The sequence below is a fragment of the Solanum lycopersicum genome, chromosome 1 (assembly GCF_036512215.1).
Source record: "Solanum lycopersicum chromosome 1, SLM_r2.1".
Lineage (NCBI taxonomy): Eukaryota > Viridiplantae > Streptophyta > Magnoliopsida > Solanales > Solanaceae > Solanum > Solanum lycopersicum.
The window spans coordinates 43,129,871-43,156,487 of NC_090800.1; the positions used below are offsets into that span (position 1 = coordinate 43,129,871).

At 33.8% G+C, this 26,617-nt stretch overlaps 2 protein-coding genes across 2 annotated transcripts; both read left to right on the forward strand.

The window, feature by feature from the left end:
* The first annotated feature begins 6,873 nt into the window (after window positions 1–6,873).
* On the forward strand, window positions 6,874–7,666 carry LOC104646536 (uncharacterized). Its single transcript, XM_010320230.1, has 2 exons — window positions 6,874–7,170; window positions 7,268–7,666. Exons 1-2 carry the CDS (start codon window positions 6,874–6,876, stop codon window positions 7,664–7,666), a joined length of 696 nt encoding a protein of 231 aa, XP_010318532.1.
* An 11,185-nt stretch (window positions 7,667–18,851) lies between these two features.
* On the forward strand, window positions 18,852–19,253 carry LOC138342070 (uncharacterized). The gene has a single exon (XM_069294254.1). It carries the CDS (start codon window positions 18,852–18,854, stop codon window positions 19,251–19,253), a length of 402 nt encoding a protein of 133 aa, XP_069150355.1.
* The last annotated feature ends 7,364 nt before the right edge of the window (window positions 19,254–26,617 follow it).

The following is a 26,617-nucleotide window of genomic DNA, read 5'->3' on the forward strand; positions in this document are numbered from 1 at the left end:
GGTGGTATGAGACACTATCTAGAGATTGCACAATAGGCTTTGAAGATGTTAGTGAGAGTCTCTAGGTCTTCTCCAAGACCATTACTTGAATGTCCTTTATGTGATGAATGTATCTTAAATGAACTAATGAATGTAATGACTTAAGTTGAGAAAACATGTTAAATGAATAAATACTTATCTAGAGTAGTTAAGGGTTGTCTAGTTAAGGTGTGAAGGGGGCATGAGAATGATCACTTCGTAGCTTACCTAGACAAGTCTTAAGAATAACTCTAGTTAGGAAAGTTGGTTGATTATGAAGGCATGATCCAAACATAGGTAGTCTTAAGCAGTACTTAGGTAATCTTGAAGAGGTTAAACATGGACATTCTTTTTAGAATTACTTAAGTAAGTCTTTTGATAACTTAGTAAGGAGAATGTCATATTATATGTTATGTGTTGTGGTGTCTTTTAAGTGTATATATCTCATTATAGGCAGTCCCTAGGATCATTTAGTTGTGTTTAGAGAGGTTGTATGGGCAATTTCTCTTTGTCTTACTTAAGTGAGTCTTAGGATAGCCTTTAGTGAGAATGTTGCATGCAAAGTAAGTTCACTGTAACATTGATTTTAGTTCACTGTGAAGCTTAAAATAGTTCACTGTAATATGTATTATTTTACTATAATGTTCCAAAAAATGTGGTTAAATGCTAATGTTTATCTTATGTGTTTCTATGGTGTTAGATGTAGTTCTTATGCTTATATTATGATATCTAAATCGAAAGATGCATATTTCCATTAAATGTCCGTTTTCATGGTTTTTATGCATTATGTCATACTTAAAAAATGTGGTTGTACTAATTCCATGCTTTTATCTATCTCTAAAGTGATTCATAGGTGAAGTTGATTTTTGGAGCTAAGCTTGGATTATAGGATCGTTCAAGCAAGTTGAAGTATGTTCTCATTTGACTCAAGAGCATAGATATCTTTTATTTCTTTTATTGATGTATTGAAATAGACTTAGTAGTTCTATATTCCTATTGTATGGGTAGTGTCCCAAGTACTCTTGTGTCGAGGATTTGATGAAATGAGACTTAGTATTACCTATGGATTTTATATGAAAGAGTTTTTGAAATACTATTCGAATGTTTGTGAAAAAATTTAATTCCGCAATACTTTTCGTATGTATATATGCGATGAAAGATGCGAAAGGGCTTGTACAAGACCTCCGAGAGGTCAAGTACGCGGGTTGCACTCCGAGAATGCCTAACACCTAGGGTCTTCTCTCATCTCCTGACAATATTTTAGACTACAACTTCGTTAAATTCATCCATAACTACTAAAATACTAGCATTCAAACTACGATGCAAGACCCAACAACTAATTTAACCCATATTCACAAAATCACACCCAAGAAATTGGGGTTTTAGTTAGACCTGAAAAAAGGATATAAATTTATACCAAAATGAGCTTGCATTTAAATAGGTATGAAGATTTAGGTCTTGTTACAGGCCAAGAATGAAGAATCGCAGAGACTCAAGTCCAAATCCTTGGATCTGAAACCCTTTGAATCTTGAAGTTCTTCTCCAAAAACCCTCTCAAACTTAGAGCTCAAAAATGTTCCAAGACTGATAAAATATGATAAAAACTATAAAAGCTCTAATAATGTTCGATAAAAGTTTGATGATAATTTATAATAAGCTAAAACACTAAACAAGTATTTATACTTTTCAAAGATTAGTCTGGCAGCGGATCACATGGCATAGTTAGTTAGAATCAGCGATTCTCCCTTTGGTAACTTCATCATCATCTTGCTCTTAGTCCAAGTATCTTCGTACTCTGGATCCCTCGGCGATAAGGTACTACTTCACGAAACTTCTCATCGATGCACCGACTGCTTCTTTTCATTTCCGATTTGATCCTTTTCGTCACAGCTCAGCACATTGGAACAAAAGGCTATCTTCAGACCTATCGGCGATTTACCAAGTGGACTCGGCGATCCTTAGGCCTTCATTTCTTCATGCTTCTCATCCTTTTTGCTCTTTTTAACCAACTAGCGTTCCTGTTTTGCGTCAAACTCAAAATACTTGAAATTCAAGGTTATTCATCAGTAATTGAGACAGAACAAGCATTTCAGGATAATATTTTTATCAAAATATAGCCCTAAATGAGTCCAATGTGTGGACTCACTAACACCCTTAACTTAAAATTTTGGTTGTCCTCAAGTAAAACTCAAGTTCAAAAGTTCAAAAATGATGTTTCAAACAGTGCAACACAAGATTCAATCATGAATGTACACAACAAGACTCAATCTACATATGCAAGGATCAATTGTGTACCTAAAGATTCAAGTTGTGACAAACCATTACCACAGATTCACAAGGTCCCAATACTTGCTTCAAATACAAGTTCAAGCTCAACAAAAGCATTCAAATTTCCTCACACAAATGATGATTTCATTCTCACACATATGATGTATAATTATTTAAGGTTCGGGAATCAAATAAAAATCTCACTCTCACGAAGAAGAACACAATGCATGCTTTCACCCATAGGTTTGCCCTTATTTTACTATCAACATTTGTTTCATCTTTCTCAAGATCAAAAAGGTCTTTTTAAGGCTTGTAATCAGGGGCGGAGCCACCTTGGTACGAACACTATCTATACATGGTTAAAATAATATTTTATGTATATATTAGTAGATGTCGAACCCCCTTCCGCTGCTCTGTGTGTCTATTTCTACAAATTCTGAACCTCCTCATTGAAAATCTTGGCTCCGCCACTGCTTGTTATGGGGCTGAGTGCAAAGGTATTGTCATTTAGGCTCAATGACTATGATATTCATGAAATGTGGTACTCACAACACTTCTTTTCCTTTATCAAGTTCATTAGTGCTCACAAGTCATCTCTTTATTCATTTTTCCATAATGTGTCGAAAACTCCCTTTTTCTTTTTATAACTGTCAAATTTATTTCACAACTTTTTTATTTTTTTCTTTTAGGAAAATGCACAAGTACCCTCTCAACTTATACTTGGAATCCTAGAGACACACTTATAGTATACTAAGGTCCTAATAGCTCCTTGAACTTATTTTATAAGTAATTTTCTACCCCTTTTCGGTCTACGTAGCACTACTTTTTGCACTACGTAGCACTACTTTTTGCACGACCTAACAACTCTTTTGGGACTTTGAGTTCAAGGAGTCGCCACCTAACGAATTAAGGCGCGTTAGGGAACCTCTCTAACCTAACTAATAGCTAAGGTCAACGAGCCAGAGATCAGGATAAGGGTTCAAATCACCTCTAGGGGAAGGTGTTAGGCATCCCTCAAGGTCCACAAATGTGGCTCCCGACCATATCTCATGCAATCTATGTGGTGGTTACAAGTAGCACTCAAGATCACTTCATTATTATTTATTACTATACTTGCTAAGTTGTGACATAATATTAAACAATTAAATTTTTATTTTTTTTAGTTAATTTAAACATGCAAGGCTAGGTGATACAAATAAATAAAGAATAAAGCTCATTTTTATTTATTTCACGTAAGAGACTATGTGATAAATAAATCGAACAAATAGCTCATGTTATTATTTTAATTAATATTAAAGCATGCGAGACTAAGTGATAACAATAAAATATATATTAACAAATTAATAATGAAATAAGCGACAGGATAGAAAAGAGACAAATAAATAAGAAAACAAAAAAAATATTTTTTTAATCTACCCCCAAATAAGTATGATTAAACAAACAAATAAAGGGACAAAGGGAAGGGAGTCTCTAAGAGACTTTTGGATCAGCACTCGACTTTTCTTTTATTTTCCGTTAGGCTGTCTTATAGGGAAAGACAAAACCAAAGTTTGTCTTTCAAGCCTGAGTCGATGTCATCATCTCCGTAGGGCCAACTACCCCTACCCAACCACCGCATGCATAACGTACCTAAAAGGTGCCTAATCGTTCCAACTTAATAACCAAGAGGCTTTGGACTCTTAATGGGATGGGTTTAGACAAAATGGAATATAAGGCTCTCCTAGACACCAAGTAAAACAAACAAGGAAAACAAGATGGTCATTTTAGCAATACAAGTCTCAATTTGGCCTCTAAAAAATCAATTAGACATGCTTGCAAACAACATAATGGTGAAGGTTCTCATGCTAAGATCGTGAGCATACAAAGTGATAATAACAAAGCAAAGATTAATTATGAGGGCAAAAATATGACATGAATGTAGATTTTAGTGTTGAACTAAAATTAGAGTGAGCGATTATTAGTGACATAAAAAATTTTATTTTTATTTTCAAGTAACAACGGATATGATCCACAAACACTTATAAATAATAGAGAATTTTTAATTATTCATGAATAATATAACTTAAGACAACAAATTTTATTTATTTAGGAAGAAAATTTATTTTAAGAACAACAATAGATTTAATACATAAAATTATTTTAGAAAGAAGCAGTAGCAAAATATTCTAAGTACAGGAAATTATTTTAAACAATGTGTAACATGCAAAAATTAGTTAATTGAGAGCATTTAATAATAGCAAATTTATTTATTAATACCCAAATTATGTTTAACATATAGTAAACTTATTAGATGCAATAAATCAATAGGAATTGTTTTATTTTTAAAAAAGTATCAAAATATGCACAACGAATTTTATTTAGTTATTGATATGCTGAAAATTTTACAAGCCTATTGACATGATCTCTAGGTGTTTAACATGCTAAAATGACAAAGTAAAGAAAAAAAATAATTATGAACATGCTAAAATTAGTTAAATATGATTTCTAAGTGATTTAATCATCAACACATTTAAATAAGACCTAAAGGCATGATTTCTAACTTCCAATGACATATGAATGCATAACACACCAAATGGGATAAAAGTAACTTCAAACATTAGTTGGGAAAATTAACAAAATGATTGAGCGAATAAGATTTTTTTTTGGTTAGATCTAAAATTAGTTTATCACGTAAATATTTATCACACAAATTATGAACTTATAGGCATGCTTTTAAACACAAGCAAGTTCGCAATAAAAACTGATTAACACATAATTCCCCCTCCCTAGGCAATCCCCCAAATTGCTTCTTATATAAGAGTTGCTTTTGAGTTATACACATATTGTAAAAAAAAATAACAGATGAAAATATATACAATATTAAAATAAACAAAGCTTTGTCCGAAATTTCTTCTAGGACACTCTTCATCACCTAGAACTTTAAGTCCAAAACCTGCTAGAATAAGTAAGGTAACACGTATACAATGGAAGAATGATTGTAATGTAAAATATTCATAGTAACCAATTACTCTCATATATACATATATAAACAACACACATAAGAAATAAAAAAGACAAAACATAGGCATAGACATATAAACACACATAGGGTAAAAAGATAAGGAGTGCTTCCACACAACAATAATAATAAATGTAAAACAAAAAAAATAGAAAGCTAACTAATAGTAAAATACTAATTAAGAATAAACCGGTTAAGTAGAAAAGAAATAGTAGCAATAAAAACAAGTTAATCCAACTTTTGTTCGAACAAAAGCAAAGTAGCAAAGATAAGCACTGGAATATTTTACCGAAATCTTAAGTTATTTTTTAAGAGTAGTAAGAGAGCAATGAGAGAGAAAGGAGTCTAGTTCTTGTGTTGAGAGAGAGAACTACTGAGTTTAGTGTGAGTTGGGAAAATGTTAGTTCTTCTCAAGATGTGAATGTCTGTGATAAAGAATGAATAATTCTCTTTATATAGTAGAAGAGGGGGGAACAAATAAGGAAAATAAATATGATAAATTGAGGAGTCAATTAAATCACAATTTTCTTATTTTGAAGGAAGTCAAATTAGTTAAATTATTTAAATATTTTTACCAAATATAAGCAAGTAATAAAATAAGAAGAGTAATATATATTTTCTTAAATAAAGAGGAGCCGAAAATAAGAAAAAATATTTAAAATGCTCATTACCAAAAATAAATAAGTAACAATAAAGTTAGGAAGACAATATTCTTTTACCTTAAAGAAAGAAGCTTCAAAATAATATTAAATTATTACTATGCTACAAAATATAAATAAATAAGAATAAATTAGGAAGAATAGTATATTCATAAATAAGGAAGGGCCAAATCAAATTTATTAAAACATATCATTTCTAAATATAAACAAGTATGAAATAAAATAAGGAATAAAACTTATATTTTCCTTAAGTGAAGAAGAGTCAAAATCAAATTTATTTTTAATTTATTTTCCCAATTACATGAACAACAAAATATAAGGTTGCCATAAACAACCTAGTAAGAATAATCAAGCCAAATATTAAAGGAAAGAGGGATTAATCAATATTATTTTCCTTAAATAAGAGAGACTCAAATCAGTAAACAAATATTTTTCCAACTAAATAAATCTCTTTTTTTTTCAAGAACACACAATTTTATTAATTTTACCAAAATGAGCAAAGACTTATCAAAAATTCATCTACCATATATAGATATGTCATAAAAACCAATCAAGGTAGACCATTATATTACTAACAATTACTTAAATTATAAATAACCAAATTAAGATACAAATTATTTTAATTCTAAGTTCAATAACATGCGGAAATTAATTAAGAGCCTAAGTAAAACAAGGGTGTTAACAGACTGTTTTTTCTTTGAAAAACAAACCTACGCAAAAGAACCTTCAAACAATCTCAAATTGCAATTTGCAACATTTAATGAACAAAACAATAACAAGTATAATTAACATAGTAAACATTATTGACAAGAATATATGAAGCATAAAGAATTGAACGGATGAAGTAATAAACAATAAGATTTTTATACCGGAGACGGATCTATTGAGATCTGACTTGAACTTTGTCGCAGATGAAAGGAATAGAGACTGATGGGCTTTGAGGGTTCATTGTTGCTGTTATCCGTCCTTGCTGGCCGGAGCAACTGCCTGGGGTTGTTGATGTTACTGTGGCCTCGACTGTTTGAGCTGCTGCAGGTTATTGCGTGGGGGTTGCTGCTGTTTTCACCGGAGAAGCACGCGACTAGAGTTCTGTTGTCCCTGCAAAAGGAGAATAAGGGGAGATTGGTGAGGGAAGGAGAAAAGAGGAGGCAAGAGAAGACGGGAGGGGATAGAGAGAGGAAGAAACAAGGAGGAAGCATTACAGGGAGAAAAGAGAAGGAAGAAGCGGTAGAAGAGGGAGGCTCCGCCAACTGCTACTTGCCTGCTACTGGCTGTTGTTGGTGGAGCTCACCTGGGATTCTGTCGGTCTGCTGGACCTGCAAAGAGAAAAGAAAAGGAGGAAGAGGAGGGTGGAAAGGGGACGACGGGAGAGGGAGGCGCCAAGGAGAAAAGGAGAGAAGGAAGGGGAGAGGGATCGCTGGAGAAAAGAGGAGAAGAGAGAGGGTCGGTTAGAGGAGAAGAACGGAGGGATAAAGTGGGGAAGAAGAGGGAAAGAGGGGGGGCGTTGGGCCTGCTGATCGCAGCTGTTGCGAGAAAGGAGGAGGAGAAGAGGGGAGAAGCAGAAAAGAGGGAGAGGGGGCTTGGAGAAAGAAGAGAAGTGATGCGAGAGAGGGGTGTCGACTGGAGAGAGGGGAAAAGAGGGAGAAGAGGTGAAGGAAGAGAGACGAACGCCAATTGCCATCCTCGCCGGTGGCTGTCTCGCCGGAAAAAATGGAGAGAATGAAGGGGAAAGAGAGGAGAATGATTGGGCGGCCGCAGGAGCAGATAGGAGGAGGAAGAGAGGATGAAAAAAAATGTTAATCTTCTTAGGTTTAGATCTTTGATAGTTCAAAATAGGAAAAAGAAGGATTTGATCTCAACCGTTGATTTAATAAGATGAAGGTTTAAGATTCGACTAATAAATAGATGGATGAGATTAAAAGATGAGATGTATTGAAATCAGATTGGATTGAATATGGAATAGCTACAATTTCAATTAAATTGAAATGAAAGAGGAGTTATGATTGAAATAAAATTTGATTGGAGTGACTAGCGTTGAAAGAAATTATAATAGAATAGGATGGAATTTAAATAATTTTAAGGAAAGTATAGGAATTACTATTTAATAAAAATACTACATATATTAAAATATTTTTTGTATAATTGAAAATCATTTAAATTTTAAAACATTTGAAATTCATTAATAATTTTAAAATATTTTCGTAATATTTACGATAATTTTATAAAGTAAAACATACTAAATATATATTTTTCAAGCAAAATCAACTAAAAATTCTAAACTTTAAATAAATTTAAAAATGTGTATTTAATCGAATAGCATTCCTAAAAAAGGTTAAAGGTCGGTTAAAATTGGGTGTCAACAGCTTCCCCTTGGTTGATTGAGAATGAAGAATGAATTGTCAGGCAACCAACATTGACTTAGTAGCCGATTTTGTCCGACCGACGAGAGATGTCACTTGGTTCAATTGAAACGATATAGAGTTGAAAAATGGTACGAGCGAGACTTTGATATTAAGTCGCCTACATATCTCTTGTTATACGAGAATCAGGTCGTATGTAGTTCTAAATTCAAGAGCAAATGAAACTCTTAAAAGTTGAAACAGCGCTAATGTATTTGGAGGGCACGATGTCCGCTTGAATGGATAAGATTAGAGTAGCGAGAAGAGAGATTAAGAGGCTAAAAGAGCATGATAGAGAAGCGAGAAGAGCATCATAGAGTGAGGTTATCAACCTTTGAGAAAGTTTTGGTTTATGAGTATCAAAGAATTGATAGGGTCTTCGTTGCGATAGATGATAGCATGATAATTGTAATCAAGGGGGGATCAATCATATCTGCAAATTCAAGATAAAATGTTAGCTTATAAATCTATAAAGTATGAACAAATATGAGTTCTAAATAAATGACAAGAGGTGATAAGAACCTTATCTGCTTTGAGATGCCCTCGTAGACTTTGGCTTAACTTGTTGAAGAATTGCAACCCATCTCCGAAGGTTAAAGTCAACCTCAAATAGATCTCATAGTATAGAGATAATATAATATAAGGAAAATGTTTGCTTGTAAGGTGGATATACGTAAGCATCCTGTTGCAAGGCAAAAGAGTCTAGAAGTCATTTTAAGGCGAACGAGCCTAAGTATCATTTTAGGGAGGAGGACCTAAATGTCCTTTTAATGGGAACGAGCCTAAATGTCCTTTTAAGGAGGACGACCTAAATTTCCTATAAGATGGACAAGCCTAACTGTCGTTTTAAGGCAGACGTACCTAAATATCCTATAAGAAAGATGAGCCTAAATGTCACGTTGTAAGGGGGACGAGCCTAGATGTCGCATTATAAGGCGGACGAGCCTAGACGCATTGTAACGCGGTCGAGCCTAAATATCGCATTGCAAGGCGGACGAGCCTAAATGTTGCATTATAAGAAGGGCGAGCCTAAGTGTCGCATTGTAAGGCAGACGACCCTAAATGTCATTTTGTAAGGCAGACGAGCCTATATGTCTTATTGTTAGGCAGACAAGCCTAGATGAAGAGACAGTAGGTCACAGTAGCGGTTTGAGTCTGATAGTATCTCCAGAATAGCCTGAATAGTATCCTGAGTAGCCGAATGATAATGCAAGTAGCCAAGAATTTGACAGTCTTTGTTTGTAAGCATGAAAACGGTCATTCAGAAGGCGACTTCATTTGTAATCTGTACATCTGTAACTTGTAATATAAATTAAATAGAGTAATTAGAACACATATATCAAAATAAGCAGTAAATGTAAACATGATGTAATTCCCATATTGACCATGAATGTTTGTCTTAAGAACATGAAAATGACTTCTTAGGCTAGGATGTCTAGAGCCATGATACGCAAAATGTATCATCGGGTCATGAAAATGTTTCTCTAGGCCATGAAAATGACGCCTTTAGACTATGACACCTTCGGATCATGATAGACAAAAATTAAATCTTTAGTCCATGATATGATGTTTGCAGGCCATGAGGATGATGCCTTTAGACTATGATTCCCTAGGAACATGCTAAGCATATAATAAGTCCTCAGGCCATGACATGAAGTCCGCAGGCCATGAAAGATGATGCCCTTGGAGGATGACGCCTTCGGAATATAAGTAATGAGTGAAGAGAGCGTATCTATTTTTGGCATCTATTGATATTTGTGACTTGATTTGATTCGGGCACATGCAAACTTCGAGCACGATGCAATCTTGGGCTTATGCAAATTTCGGGCACAATGCAATAGTGCATTTCTTCGGGCACATGCAATATCGCGCACATGTAATGATGCATTTTTTCGGGCACAATGTATATCAGGCATATGCAATGATGCATTTCTTCGGGCACATGCAATGATGTGTTTCTGCGATCTTGGGCATAATATAATGATGTAGTTCTTCGAGCATAATGTGATATCGGGCGTAGGTGCAAATGATGCAATATCGGCCAGAATGTAATTTGCCAGCACAACAGTTGCTTGAGTGCATACAGTAGCTTGGGCATCTGCCTTATTGGAAGGGTCGAGTGACATTTGTCGGGATCAAAAGTGGTATGTTGATTGTTGAAGTTTCCTTTGCATACGTACCTGTATTTTCAATATTCAAAGAAAAACAGTTAGTTTAAAGGGAGAAGGTTGATCGTTATCTATGATTTGGCACAGCGTGCTCTTTTGGTGTCTGCTAGAATGTTCTTCGGAGTGTTGTCGAAAATTTTGAGATCCCCTCAAAATTTCTGCCCGAGTGTAGAACTTCTGTTAGTATGATCTGTTGTAGTTGTAGCTTGACTGTTGGTTTTATTCTTTTTTATTAGATTCTCCAAAATTTTCTACCTAGTATTGATTTTCAGCAATTTTGAGATCCTCTCAAAATTTTGCCCCAGTTGTTGAGAAGAAATGTTTTTGATGCAATACCCCAGTATGAAGATGTGCAAGGAGAAATCTTGATGGAAATTTTGAGACCCTCTCAAAAATTCTGCCCCAGTTATCAATAGAATGGGAAAATGAAAGTTTTATTTATGATAAGACCAAACCCCCATAGGAGCGCCTACATATCCCCTCTTAAATGGGAATTAGGTTTGACGTAGTCCAAAATTACAAAAAGAGCATAAGCGAGATATTGAGAACATTCTTGAGCAGCAACTGAATGGCAGATTTTGACCAACTTTATTGGCCCATATGTTATCATGGGTGTATGAATGTGGAAAACATGAACTTAAACAGCGCAAGCCTTATTTGGAAAACTGGATCAAGTAGATGTTGGTGCGTTCACATATGAACTTCCTTTGTTGCAAAGTCCTCCAAGGATATGGACTTAGTATCAATCAGTTGTTGATTCTTGTCTTTCAGATCACGACATTTTTCTATTGTATGTCCTTCTATTCTTGAATGATAAGCACAAGTCTTGGAGGGTTCAATCCACGATGCACGCGTAGTCATCCTTATTTCATGGATAGGAGCTATGTGACCGGCGATCCTCAAATTTTCAAAAAGTTGGCCTATAGGCTCAATCAGAGGAGTATAAGTTTTGTCAAGTCTCTCCTCAACCTTGAAGAGGTTTTTGCGTATATGCAGTCGAGTGACGACTTTGGCACTATGTCCAGGATATGTTGGTTGTCGATATGGTATAGGAGGCCTTTGGTACAGAGACATTTGATATGGAGGGATTGAAAGTGGTATGAGAGGCGCATGATGCCAGGGAACTTGGTGCAGAGGTGTTTCATATTGAGGGGCTTGCATACTAGGATGATGCAGGTGTGAAGTAAGATGTTGAGGTTTAAGAGCATATGTTTGATGTTGCGGAGGATATGGGTGATTTGGAAAGTAGATGTTCTTTGAAGGCATTTGAATGGAGCTTGGTTGACTTTGAGAGGTAGAGTAATCTGGAGAAGGATTATTTTGGAGAGTGACTTGACTTGCGAAAGGTGACATATCCACGTTTGTCTCCAAAGTGGGATTGGAGGAGAGTAACAACTTTTCCCACTCGCGCATGCCACCTCTTCTTCTAACTTCTTTATTTTCTACTCAAGATTTGATACCAACTCATCTGAAAGACACTTCTTTTCAATAGTTTTGCACATAACCCTAGCATTAGTTGCTTTCACTTTTCCTTTGCAATTCTCAGTCGGAAGAGGAGGAAGTGAACTCTTTGATCGCGTGTGATAAGCCATGGTCTACAGATCAGCCATTGGGAATTGGTAAAGGGAATAAAAAAATAAAAGAAAAACAAATCCCAAGTTAGAACACTACATAAATTGGGATATCAAACACATTATTTTAAGATAAATGCCCTAAATGCAAAGGAGCCTCGTTGAGCCTGAGGTAGGCCTAAGCGACACATAAGTGATGCACAATAATTAATTCAAGCCTTATTTGACAATTTGGAGTTTAGATTAGAAGAAATCAAATAACTTTCATTTATTATAAAATTCAAACAATACATCATAAAAAACTGAAATAAACTAAGGGAAAAGGGATAACTTGGGTGAAATCATCCTAAGTTCTGAAATCTTGGAGGTATCGACTCCAAGAGCTTGGCGCCAATTGACCTCTTGTGATGGGAGGGACTTGTTATCTCATGTTCAACACACTCCGTGCCCATATGTTTTACCTTTCATCGGCAAGCCCATGGTATCCTTCTCCACTTGATATTGGGACTTCAGATTCTATCAAGATCCATATGCGATACTCATGCATGCATAAAGCCTATCGTGCCACCAATAGGAATGGTCAACACACACTCTCATCGTCGAAGTATGTTGTGGAATTGTGGGTTATATAGTCCAAACTCATACTTAAATGGCTCCATTTCAGATCGAAGTGGTATGATTTGACTTTGCCCAAATTGGTGAAGTACTCGAAGAGGCGGATATGGTTAGATACATTTTAGATAATAAGCTCGATGAAGTATCGGTCGTCCCCTCTTACTATGACATTAGGCGTGGACAACCAATGAAGCTTCCATTGAATTCCGTGGCTCTCAAGCTCAGTCAGAAATATCTGCCAGTCCACAAATACTACAGGTGCAACGAAACATGCCAACCTTCTTGGATGGTTATCAATCTTGTCGCCTTGACCAAGATAGGTATCTACCACGTCAGATCGCTTGTGGAACTGATTGATAGCCCATAGTTGAAGTAGAAGTTTGCATCCCTCGAAGAACATCCTACCACCAACACATGCTGACAGACTCCTCATTATCTCCGCCAGGATCATGGGCACTATAGTTTTCCTAGGCTCGCCCCCTCTTTGAGCTAGGTCTCAAACGACGTACCTTAAACATGTATCTATTCTTCCCCTTGATTTAGGAAAAACCAAGGATCCCAATAAGGCGATGGCAAAGGCATCTAGACGATACTTTTCCCACTCTTCAATGGAGCACTCAAATTCTTAGTCATAAATGTAGTAGCCATCATCTCGGTAGAATCGTGAGTATAACAAGTCTAAATGAGTCCACCCAAGGTCTAAAGAAGTCCAGGTTGGATTAGACATCATCCCCATACTTTTTAGAAATTCCCTTGATGATGGCTTATAAGGTACCATCATTTGACACTCATGATATAGAAGGTCGATGAAACCGCTAATTTCTTCAATTGTTGTGTCAAGTTGCAATCTGTAAACTTGAACATCATCCTCATAGAGTCCCAAAACTCTAGTAGAGCCCTAGTTAGGTGAGGGTTTGGTGTGACAAAAATAAGAAATGTGAGGCCACCCAACAACTGATGAATTTCCGTTTCCCTATCTCTCCTTATATCCATCCACCATGTCTTAAGTCTCTCACTCACCTCTGTCACCATTTGTGTGTTTGGGGGTTCATACTCATCTATGACTCTGCAAATAAAATAATAAACAACTTCTAAACTCCATTTTGAAAAAATTGGTTTGATTTAATTATTATGATCACGTTGACAGATAAGTATGCAATTTGTCTAAAGGGTGTTGTTGGGGCCCTTTAGACAAGAGGGTAGATGCTAATTATATGGATTTACACGAAGGGTCAAACCACCTAGGGATTATGCAACATGTATGGTCTAATCAGGACTTCTAAGAGTTGGCTTGACACGGACTTGAAATGGATTCTATGCGAGAGGCTCGTGGTTTCGCGGTAGTAAAACTATTCGTTACGTCCACGCATATGCCGACTCTCTATAATTGATATTTGAATAGAATTGGAGCAGTTGTGAGAGGTGGAAAGGCACAACATCACGAGAACAAAAATAAAAAAAAGGAATAGAGTCCCAATTGGAGGAAGTATGAGTGGAATGTCAGTTATCAAAGCAATAAACAGTTAGCATTTAAATTGGAAAGCGGTAACATCTATGCAGTTTATAAACAATAAATAAATAAATAAGCATGAATAAATAAAGGAAAGTAAACATAAAAAAAACTCACGTAAATAAGGAGAGGGGGTATGGGATTAATATGTAAGTAAATAAATAAGGGAAAAGGGGAAAGGTGAAACATGGTAATAAACAAATAAGGAAGAGGGAAGGGGTCGAACATAAAAAAAAAGACGGTAAATAAGACAACAAAATGATAACTAAACATGATAAACACCTAACAAATAATGACATAACCAAAACAAAGTAAACCCCACATAAATAAGCACTAAACACGTAATGGTACGAACCTAATATCCCAGCAGAGTCGACATTTTGTCGTGCCTCATTTTCGTAAAAAATAGGTTTTGTGCACGACCTAACAACTCTTTTGGGATTTTGAGTTTAAGGAGTCGTCACCTAACTAATTAAGGCGCATTAGGGAACCTCTCTAACCTAACGAAGTCTAGCTAAGGTCAACGAGGTAGAGATTAGAGTAAGGATTCAAATTACCTCGATGGGAAGGTGTTAGGCATCCCTCAAGGTCCACAAATGTGGCTCCGGGCCATATCTCATGCAATCTATGTGGGGGTTACAAGTAGAACTCAAGGTCACTTCATTATTATTTATTAATATACTTGCTAAGTGATGGCATAATATTAAGCAATTAAATTTTTATTTTTTTAGTTAATTTAAACATGCAAGGCTAGGTGATAGAAATAAATAAACAATTAAGCTCATTTTTATTTATTTCATATACGATACTATGTGATAAATAAATCGAACAAATAGCTCATGTTATTATTTAAATTAATATTTAAACATGCGAGACTAAGTGATAACAATTAAATATATATTAAGGAATTAATAAAGACATAAGCGAGAGGATAGACAAATAGATAAGAAAACAAAAAATATATTATTTTTTTTAATCTACCCTCAAACAAATATAATTAAACAAACAAATAAAGGGACAAAGGGAAGGGAGACTCTAAGAGACTTTTGGATCAACACTCGACTTTTCTTTTATTTTCCGCTAGGCTGCCGTATAGGGACATACAAAACCAAAGTTTGTCTTTCAAGCCTGAGTCGATGTAATCATCTCCATAGGGCCAACTACCCCTACCCAACCACCGCATGCATAACGTACCTAAAAGGTGCCTAATCGTCCCAACTTAATAACCAAGAGGCTTTGGACTCTTACTGGGATGGGTTTAGACAAAATGGAATATAAGGTCATCCTAGACACCAAGTCAAACAAACAAGGCAAACAAGACGGTCATTTTAGCAATACAAGTCTCAATTTGGCCACTAAAAAATCAATTAGACATGCTTGCAAACAACACATAATGGTGAATGTTCTCATGCTAAGATCGTGAGCATACAAAGTGATAATAACAAAGCAAAGATTAATTATGAGGGCAAAAATATGATATGAATGTATATTTTAGTGTTGAACTAAAATTAGAGTGAGTGATTATTAGTGACATCAAAAATTTTATTTTTATTTTCAAGTAACAACGGATATGATCCACATACACTTATAAATGATAGAGAATTTAATTATTAATGCAAAATATTACTTAAGACAACAAATTTTATTTATCTAGGCAGAAAATTTATTTTAAGAACAACAATAGATTTAATGCATAAAATTATTTTAAAAAGAAGCAGAAGCAAAATATTATGAGTACAGGAAATTAGTTTAAGCAATGTGTAACATTCAAAAATTAGTTAATTGAGAGCATTTAATAATAACAAATTTATATATTAATGCAGAAATTATGTTTAAGAGATATTAAACTTATTAGATGCAATAAATCAATAGGAATTGTTTTATTTTTAAAAAAATGTCAAAATATGCATAACGGATTTTATTTTAGTTATTGATATGCAGAAAATTTTACAAGCCTATTGACATGATCTCTAGGTGTTTAACATGCTAAAATGACAAAGTAAAGAAACAAATCAATTATGAACATGCTAAAATTAGTTAAACATGATTGCTACGTGATTTAATAATCAACACATTTAAATAAGACCTATAGGCATGATTTTTAACTCCAAATGACATACGAATGCATAACACGCCAAATTGGATAAAATTAACTTCAAACATTAGTTGGAAAAATTAACTAAAAGATTGAGCGAATAAGATTTGCTTTATTTTTTTATTTGTTTTGGTTAGATCTAAAATTATTTTATCACATAAACAATTATCACACAAATTATGAACTTATAGGCATGCTTTTAAACACAAACAAGTTTCCAATAAAAAATGATTAACACATAATTTCCCCTCCCTAGGTGATCCCCCAAATTGCTTCATATATAAGAGTTGCTTTAGAGTTATACACATATTGGAATAAAAATAACAGATGAAAATATACACAATATTAAAATAAACAAAGCTTTGTCCGAAATTTCTTCTAGGCTACTCTTCATCATCTTGAACTTTAAGTCCAAAACCTGCTAGAATAAGTAAGGTAACACGTATACAATGGAAGAATGATTGTAATGTAAAATATTCATACTAACCAATTACTCTCATATATACATATATAAACAACACACATAACAAATAAAAAGGACAAAACATAGGCATAGACATATCAACACACATAGGGGAAAAAGATAAAGAGTGCTTCCACACAACAATAATAATAAATGCAAAACAAATAAAAATAATAGAGAGTTGGCTAATAGTAAAATGCTAATTAAGAATACTACCCGGTTAAGCATAAAAGAAATAGTAGAAATGAAAACAAGTTGACCCAACTTTTGTTAGAACAAAAACAAAGTAGCAATGAAAAGCACTTGAATATTTTACCGGGATCTTAATTTATTTTTTAAGAGTAGCAAGAGAGCAATGAGAGAGGTAGGAGTCTAGTTCTTGTGTTGAGAGAGAGAATTAATGAGTTTAGTGTGAGTTGGGAGAATGTTAGTTCTTCTCAAGATGTGAATATTTGTGATAAAGAATGAATAATTCTCTTTATATAGTAGAAGAGGGGGGGGGGGGGGGGAACAAATAAGGAAAATAAATATTATAAATTGACGAGACAATTAAATCACAATTTTCTTATTTTGAAGGAAGTCTAATCAGTCAAATTATTTTAATATTTTTACAGATTATAAGCAAGTAATAAAATAAGAAGAGTAATATATATTTCCCTAAATAAAGAGGAGCCAAAAATCAGAAAAAATATTTAAATGCTCATTACCAAAAATAAATAATTAATAACAAAGTTAAGAAGACAACATTCTTTTACCTTAAAGAAAGAAGCTCCAAAATAATATTAAATATTATTATGCTATAAAATATAAATAAATAAGAATAAATTAGGAAGTGTAGTTTATTCATACCTAAGGAAGGGCCAAATCAAATTTTGTTAAAACATATCATTTCTAAATATAAACAAGTAAGAAATAAAATCAGGAATAAAACATATATTTTCCTTAAGTGTAGAAGAGTCAAAATCAAATTTATTTTTAATTTATTTTACCAATTACATGAACAACAAAATATAAGGTTGCCATAAACAAACAAGTAAGAATAATCAAGCCAAATATTAAAGGAAGGAGTGATTAAATTCATATTATTTTCCTTAATTAAGAGAGCCTCAAATCAGTAAACAAATATTTCCCAACTGAATAAATCTCTTCTCTTTTTTTTCAAGAACAAATAATTTTATTAATTTTACCAAAATGAGCAAAGACTTATCAAAAATTCATCTACCATATTTAGATATGTCAGAAAAACCAATCAAGGTAGACCATTATATTACTAACAATTACTAAAATTATAAATAATCAAATTAAGATACAAATTATTTTAATTCTAATTTCAACAACACGCATAAATCAATTAAGAGCCTAAGTAAAACAAGGGTGTTAACAGACTGTTTTTTTTTTTTGAAAACCAAACCTACGTAAAAGAACGTTCAAACAATCTCAAATTGCAATTTGTAACATTTAATCAACAAAACAATAACAAGTATAATGAACATAGTAAACTTTATTGACAAGAATATATGAATCATAAAGGATTGAACGGATGAAGTAATAAATAATAAGATTTTTATACTAGAGACGGATCTGTTGAGATTCGTCTTGAACTTAGTCGAATGAAAGGAATAGAGACAGATGGGATTTGAGGGTTCGTTGTTGCTGTTATCCGTCCTTGCTGGCCGGAGCAGCTGCCTGGGGTTGTTGTTGATGTTACTTTGGCCTCGACTGCTTGAGCTGTTGTTGGTTGTTGTGTGGGGGCTACTATTGTTTTCGTTGGAGAAGCAAGCCACTAGAGTTCTGTTGTCCTTGCAAAAGGAGAAGAAGGGGAGAATGGAGAGGGAAGGAGAAAAGGGGAGGAGAGAGAAGACGGGAGGGGATAGAGAGAGGAAGAAATAAGGAGGAAGCATTAGAGGGAGAAAAGAGAAGGAAAAAGCGATAGAGGAGGGAGGCTCCGCCGGCTGCTGCTCGCCTGCTACTGGCTGTTGCTCGTGGAGCTCGCCTGGGATTCTGTCGGTCTTCTGGACCTGCAAAGAGAAAAGAAAAGAAGGAGGAAGAGGAGAGAGGAAAGGGGACGACGGGAGAGGGAGGCACCGATGATAAAAGGAGAGAAGGAATGGGAGAGGGATCGCCGGAGAAAAGAGGATAAGAGAGAGGGTCGGTCAGAGGAGAAGAATGGAGGGAGAAAGAGGGGAAGAAGAGGGAAACAGGGGGCGTTGGGTCTGCTAATCGCAGCTGTTGTGAGAAGGGAGGAGGAGAAGAGGGGAGAAACACAAAAGAGGGAGAGGGGGCTGGGAGAAAGAAGAGAAGTGACGCGAGAGAGGGGTGTCGGCTGGAGAGAGGGGAAGAGAGGGAGAAAAGGCAAAGGGAGAGAGACGACGCCGATTGTCGTCCTCGCTGGTGGCTGTCTCACCGGAAAAAATGGAGAGAATGAAGGGGAAGGGGAGGAGAATGGTTGGGCGGCCGTTGGAGCAGAGAGGGGGAGGAAGAGAGGATGAAAAAAAAATTTAATCTTCTTAGGTTTAGATCTTTGATAGTTCAAAATAGGATTCGATTAATAAAATAGATGAATGAGATTAAAAGATGAAATGTATTGAAATCAGATTGGATTGAATATGGAATGGCTACAATTGCAATTAAATTGAGATGAAAGAGGGTTATGATTGAAATAAAATTTGATTGGAGTGGCTAGCATTGAAATAAATTATAATAGAATAGGCTAGAATTTAAATAATTTTAAGGAAAGTATAGAAATTACTATTAAATAAAAATACTACATATATTAAAATATTTCTTGTATAATTGAAAATCATTTAAATTTTAAAATATTTGAAATTCATTATTAATTTTAAAATATTTTAGTAATATTTACGATAATTTTATAAAGTAAAACATAATAAACTATATAATTTTCAAGCAAAATCGACTAAAAATTTTGAACTTTAAATAAATTTAAAAATGTGTATTTAATCGAATAGCATTCCTAAAAAAGGTTAAAGGTCGGTCAAAATTGAGTGTCAACAGATAGAAAATTATTAATAAAATAAGTCCAGGGGGTAAAGAACTTTAGTATAGTATAAGTGTGTCTCTGAAATTTCAGACATAGGTTGAGGGAGTACTTGTGCATTATCCTTTTTTTTTCTCTTTTATATTTTTTTTATCTGAAGGGATTGCATTTTTCTCAATACGAGATCCATTTTGCACTTTCTTGAGTTGCCTTCTCTTTTCACCACACCCCCAAACTTAGTCTTTTGCCTAAGTTGGTTATTCTATTAAGCACAAATCAATAGGATTAAGGATAAAGGGTTAAGAGAGGTTATGTTTTTGTCAAGTTTCTTCCAAAGAAAGGTAAATCTCAAAGGGTGTTCAAGAGAGGCTCAGACACACAAGGTAGGTAACAAAGAGATATATATCAAATTGGCGCACACTCTATAAAGTGTCCTAAAATCATATCAAGATAAAGCCTTATTTAGTCAATTGGACAAACGGGACAAATTCTAGGTGTTTTCATGCATGGTCCAAAGTAAGATAATCATACAAGATATTCGACACTAAAGTCAAACAAGTCTCCACACTTTTGCTAGTGTGCATTGGTCGTTACAAGAGAATCGATTTGACAATTGACTAATCACATCGAGATGTAATGAGTTCACATATTGTCTATGCAACTTCATTTGACCTCGTAGTACTCATACATTATGTTTATTCAATTGCAAGCACTATTCAAGTCATCGGTATTGATCAAATAGAGACATAAATTTGCCTAAGAACAACCATGCTTTCAAGTACATACAAGAGGTGGCGGAAATTTATGAAAAATGTAAAAAATTTGGAAGGGTCAAAATCATTTTTCAGTCATTAAAAAAATGAATTCATAAGCTCAAACATCCACAAGAATCAGATAAAACACAATGTAAACAAGAACAACCTAACTTCTAGAATTCAACCCTGCAACCCTTGAAAACAGAATCAAAACATGCACCACTCAAATTAAGCCTAGTCCCAGTAATAATTATGCACACCCCAAGTTATTCATCTATTTTAAAGCACAATTTTAAAGAATCAATCATTTTACTCATTACCTATCGAATTTTGAGACGTTATTCAGGAAAACAAACACTGTAATCCTACTAGAAAGATCCAACGCACATCAACAAGATAATGTTATTGCATTTGAGAACAAAATCCAATAAAAAGAACTTAGGGTGCATAAACCAACCTTTTGTGTTAATTAAGATGTATTTCATATGCTAGGCGTCAATGCAGTCTAAATCCAAGCACAACTCAATTAACCAAAATACAATATAGGTGTAGAAATATAAAATATAGAGATGCAGGTGTGAGTTTGAAAATGAAAAGTGAGGGAACTTGGTAAAAGCTGAAAAGCAAAACATGTGGCTTTATAAAAACATCCAGATCTCACCCATTTGGTGACATTAGTTGAATTTTCTAAGGTACTCGGTGATCTGTTGAGTGATTATCTATCTCATTGAGTTTTACAGAACCTTTAATCTGAGTGAGGATCCAAGCGACAGTCTTCATCGGGGTCGTTGATCTAGTCGGTGACTCTCCATGTTGCTCCTATAGTTCACAGATTGATACATACTATGAAGTGAGATTTTCCTGAATCTAATGTCTATATGAGTCGACCTCGCTGAGCTTCTAGACGATTTTACTACTGGGTTTATGCACCTCATCCTACACTTTTCATGCCCAATCCTACAAAATCAACACACCTTTATTTTGTAAATAATAAATTAAAAACATTTAATGGTTTTGGGTTTCTCCCAAATAGTGTCATAGTTAACATCATGGCATGACGCAAGTTAACACTTATGCTCCATTGATGGGGTTTGCCTTGATCTCATTAGGCAAATCTGTTTTAAAACTCGGATAAGTTTCATTCAACACTTGGTCCATTGGGAAGCCTAATAATTGAATGAGCATATTATGGGAGGTTGTCAACTGGTTTAACAACAATACATTCTCTCTAATCTCCTCCAGTGTTCTATGTTGCTCATTAAATTTCTGTAGTAGAAGTTTGAAAATTTCTTTGTTCTGCCCATCCTCCTTATTCTTAATTTTTCTTCGTTCATGAGAAGGAATGTAGCGCTCTTTCTTATTGCACTAAACTTCAAGATCCGCAATCTTCTTTGTCAGCTCATCTAACAAAGTTAGTAAGGCCACTAACCTGAAGTCTCTCCTTTTTGTTGCTTGAACAAGCTTAGCTTAGTTGTCAAGCAATTTGACTACTATCACATAGGGTTGTCGTACCAGACTACCTAGACCAATTGATTAGCCATCATTATGTTAGAAGGTTCATAGAATGACTGTGTCAGACATTCAACGGGTAGGGTATTGATGCAGTAGTGCTTTGAACCTTGACCAAGACTCATGAAGAGGTTCATATTCCCATTGCCTAAAGGTTAGAATTTCATCTCGGAACACCATTACTTCCCGCAGAGAATAATCCATCTATTTACCAAAACCAACAAAATGAAACTGAAAGTAAAGTAAGAAAAATATAACTTAGAAGAACAATAATTCTTCTAATCTAAAATTTTCACATAACACCACTCCCCTACACTGGTGCCATTTTGATTGGTGATGTAATAAAAAACAACTTCCAATGCTAGTGTCGATAATCTCTACCATAGTATAGTAACCCAACCAGGGGTTGCGTTCGTTTCCACAGGGAGTGGTTGCGAGAATTAATATAAAAATAAAATCACATTTTAACTAGTCATATCTAAAAGCATTATCGAATAAAAACATATTGATTTAAAGGGGGTGACACAAGCGTCATTATCGTGGGGCGTTTTATCACAACTAGTAAGTAAAAACAATGAAGTTAACAAAGAGTTCTAAATCAAGGAGAGTGATATTCCTTGGATATGATAGGAATATGGGATAAACAAGATTATTAGGTACATGCTTTTAATAGAAATTTTATAGACTAAATGCGACTAGGCTAGAATTTAAGGGGGATACACTCTCTTTCGAGCAACTTACATTGTTTCAAATGGGTTCCTCTCGGACAAGTGACTTGCCGCATGAAGCATAGCCTCCACCTTAAGCACTCACACTCTCGAGCTGAGTCTGCGGTGTGATACTAGGTTTCACTCTCTCGAGTTGAACCTTATGTCGACCCGCTCCCACAGACCATCACTTTAATATTCTTAGTTTCTCGACTTCTCTCTCGAGCAAGTTGAAAATATGTATATGAGATTTTATTTGCAACTATAACCTCATTAGATTCATACACAACTACTAAATGAAATCACATTCAAACTACGAATAGACTATCAACAAGCAAGACCCAACAACTAAGTTAACCCATATTCACAAATCACACCCCAAAAATTTAGGTTTTAGCTAAACATGAATGAGATATAGAAAGTTATACCAAAATGAGTGTGCATTTCAAATGGGTATGAAGATTTAAGGCTTGTTACAGTCCAATAATGAAGAATACAAGAGACCCAAGTTGAAATCCTTAAGATGAAACCCTTTGAGTCTTCAAGTTCTTCTCCAAAAACGTTCTCAAACTTAGAGCTCAAAAATGTTCTTAAACTAATAAAATATGATTTAAAAAAAACTAGAAGAACTCTAATAATATTCGATAAAAGTCTGATGATAATCGATAATAAGCTAAAGCGCTCAACAAGTATATATAGTTTTCAAAGATTAGTGCTGTTGTGGATCACTCGACATAGTTAGTGAGAATCGCCGATCAAATAAGCGATTCTCCATTTGGTAACTTCATCACCGTCTTGCGCTTAGTCCAAGCATCTTCGTGTCAGGATCACTGGACGATAAGTTACTACTTCGTGGAAGTTCTTAGTGATGCGGCGACAGCTCCTTTTCATCGCCGGTTTGATCCTTTCCTTTGGTGCTTAGCACACCAAAACAAAATTCAATCTTCAGACTTATCGGCAATTCTCCAAGTGGATTCAGCGATCCTGAAGCCTTCATTTCTTCGTTCTTTTCATCCTTTTTTCTTTTTTTTTTGCCAAGTAGTGTCCATGCTTTGCTTCAAACTCAAAGTACCTGAAAATCAAGATTATTCATTCGTAATTGATTCAAAACAAGCATTAAGGATACTATTCATATCAAAATATATCCCTAAATGAGTCCGATTTGTAGGCTCATTAGCTTGGTGCAAATTTTTTTTAAGACACTCGCTTTAAAAGGTTTACCTGAGCGCTAATAAAGGGATGGTAGGAACAAGAATTAGAAAAACACCCTGATAGGGACGACTCAAACAGTTTGGCCTATGACCCTGTGTATTTTAATGCATATCCTAGTTTATAAATTTCATTGAATGATGAAAATTCACTAAATGCTTTAATATTAAGTATTAAATTGCATGGTTATAGGTTTTTTTGGTACTGGAGTTATATGTATTTGCTATATAATCATATATTTATATAAAAGAGAACTCTATGGAAACACCACAAGCAAGAATTTCCTTATAAATTTATATTTTCAAAAGGGAAAAGGGTCAAATATGCCCCCAAATTATTCAAAAAGGTCTAGATATACCCTCCGTTTAAAGTTTGGTTCACTCATACCCTCGCCATCCAACTTTTGGTCCAAATATGCCCTTATGGGCGTTAGTTGCCATGTTGGACATATCCAACTCATTTTTCATTTCTTTAAATGTCACATGGAATTGACATGTCATTTTGACCTTATCACATAACATTTATATGAAGTGGAAAGATATTCGGATTCATAAACATCTAATCCGACCCATAATCATCTCCTATTAAATTCACTATCCGACCCATTTTTAGCAATTTTGTTTAATTTTTATTATTGCGATAAATCCCGAAAATGAGTAATTGATTAATAAAAAATAGAAAAAATATGAAAAAAAAATATAAAATTAATGCCAAAAATTCACAAATAAATATAGTAACATTAAATCTAACATTTCAAAAAAAAAATAGATTTTTTAGTTTTTGATATATCTCGAAAATGAGTAATTGATTAATAAAAAATATAAAAAAAAATATAAATTAACATTTCAATCTACATTTTTTAAAAATTTGTTATATTTTTTGGCAAATCCCGAAAATGAGTAATTTTTTAATAAAAATGGAAAAATATGAAAATAAAATAAAAAATATACGTCAAAATTCACAAATAAATATAGTTAACTTAAATTCAATAGTTTCAACAATTATTTTTTATATTTTTTCATATATTCCTATTTTTTATTTTCTGAATTTTTTGCGTAATTTTTATATTTTTTTATATTTTTTGTTAATAAACTCATTTTTGGGATTTGTCAAAAAAATTAAAAATTAAAAAAATATTGAAATTGTTGAATTTAAGGTTACTGTATTTATTTTTTAAATTTTGCGTTAATGTTAAAAATTTTTCATATTTTTTATTAATCAATTACTTATTTCGGAATTTATCAAAAAAATTAAAAAAAATGTTTAAATTGAATTTAATGTTACTATAATTATTTATGAATTTTTTGCGTTAATTTTATACTTTTTTCATATTTTCCTATTTTTTTATTTATCAATTACTCATTTTCAAAATTTATCAAAAAAAAAATTAAACAAATTTGTTGAAAATTGGTCGGATAATGTATTTAAAAGGGGTTGATTTATGGGTCGGATTAGGTGTTTATGAGTCCGAATATTTTTCCATTTTCATATAAATGTTATGTGGTAAGGCCAAAATGACATGGCAATTCCATGTGGCATTTAAAGAAATAAAAAATGAGTTGGATATATCCAACGTGGCAACGAACGTCCATAAGGGCATATTTGGACCAAAAGTTGGATGACGAGGGCATCAGTGAACCAAACTTTAAACTGAGGGTATATCTAGACAATTTTGAATAGTTTAGGGGCATATTTGACCCTTTTCCCTTTTCAAAATTAGCCTTCCTTTTTTATGAGAAAATGTGACTTTTATGAAAAGTTGTTACTTTAATGAAGAGTTGCGACTTCTTTTTGTGACTTTTATGAAAGTTTGTGACTTTAATAAATAGTTGTGACTTTATAAAAAGCTGCATATTTTATAAAAAGGTGTTCACTTTTCGAAGGGTTGCAACTTTTTTGAATAGTTGTAACCTTTCTGATAAGACACTATAAACATTTGTTCACACTACCCTTTGTTTTCTATAAATGAAGAGATTTCTTCTCATTTTAAAACAACAAAAATTCTGATCTTTTTCTACTTCCGCAAAATTAAATATTTGCGTCCTTTGCTCCTGTTGAATGACTTACTGACACCGCTGTTTTTGTATCAATAAGTTGGTGAATAAAATTGTTCCATCCTGAGAGGATGTATTCTTTAAACCTCCAGTATTGGAGGGGAACAATTTTCTTAAGGTGACTATGTTCATTCATTGGACTCGATTTTTCTTTTCTATTTCATTATATTTTTACATATACTGGTATGCTCTCTTACACTCATTAGTTCATGCATATGATATTAATTATTTTTTTAATACATGTTTTAAACTCTATTATTTATGTTTTTGCAAAGTCATTGTCTTCGGTCATATTGAACATATACATATATAGTACGTATATTCATTGTGCAGAAAATAATTATAGTACTCAGTTCCAAGAATTTATGTTTTGATATTCTATATTAAATTTTATAACTTAAAAGTATTATATTTAAGCTTACATATTATCTATTTTTACATAGATATAAATTTTATAACTTAAAAGTATTATACTTAAGCTTACATATTATCTGTTTTTACATAGATATTCACTTATCAATTGAAGAAATTCATTATAGAAGTTCAAAAGTTATAATTTCATGATCAAGCGTAATTTATTTTAATATGTTAAAAAATGAATTTTCTCCTAAGTCACACATC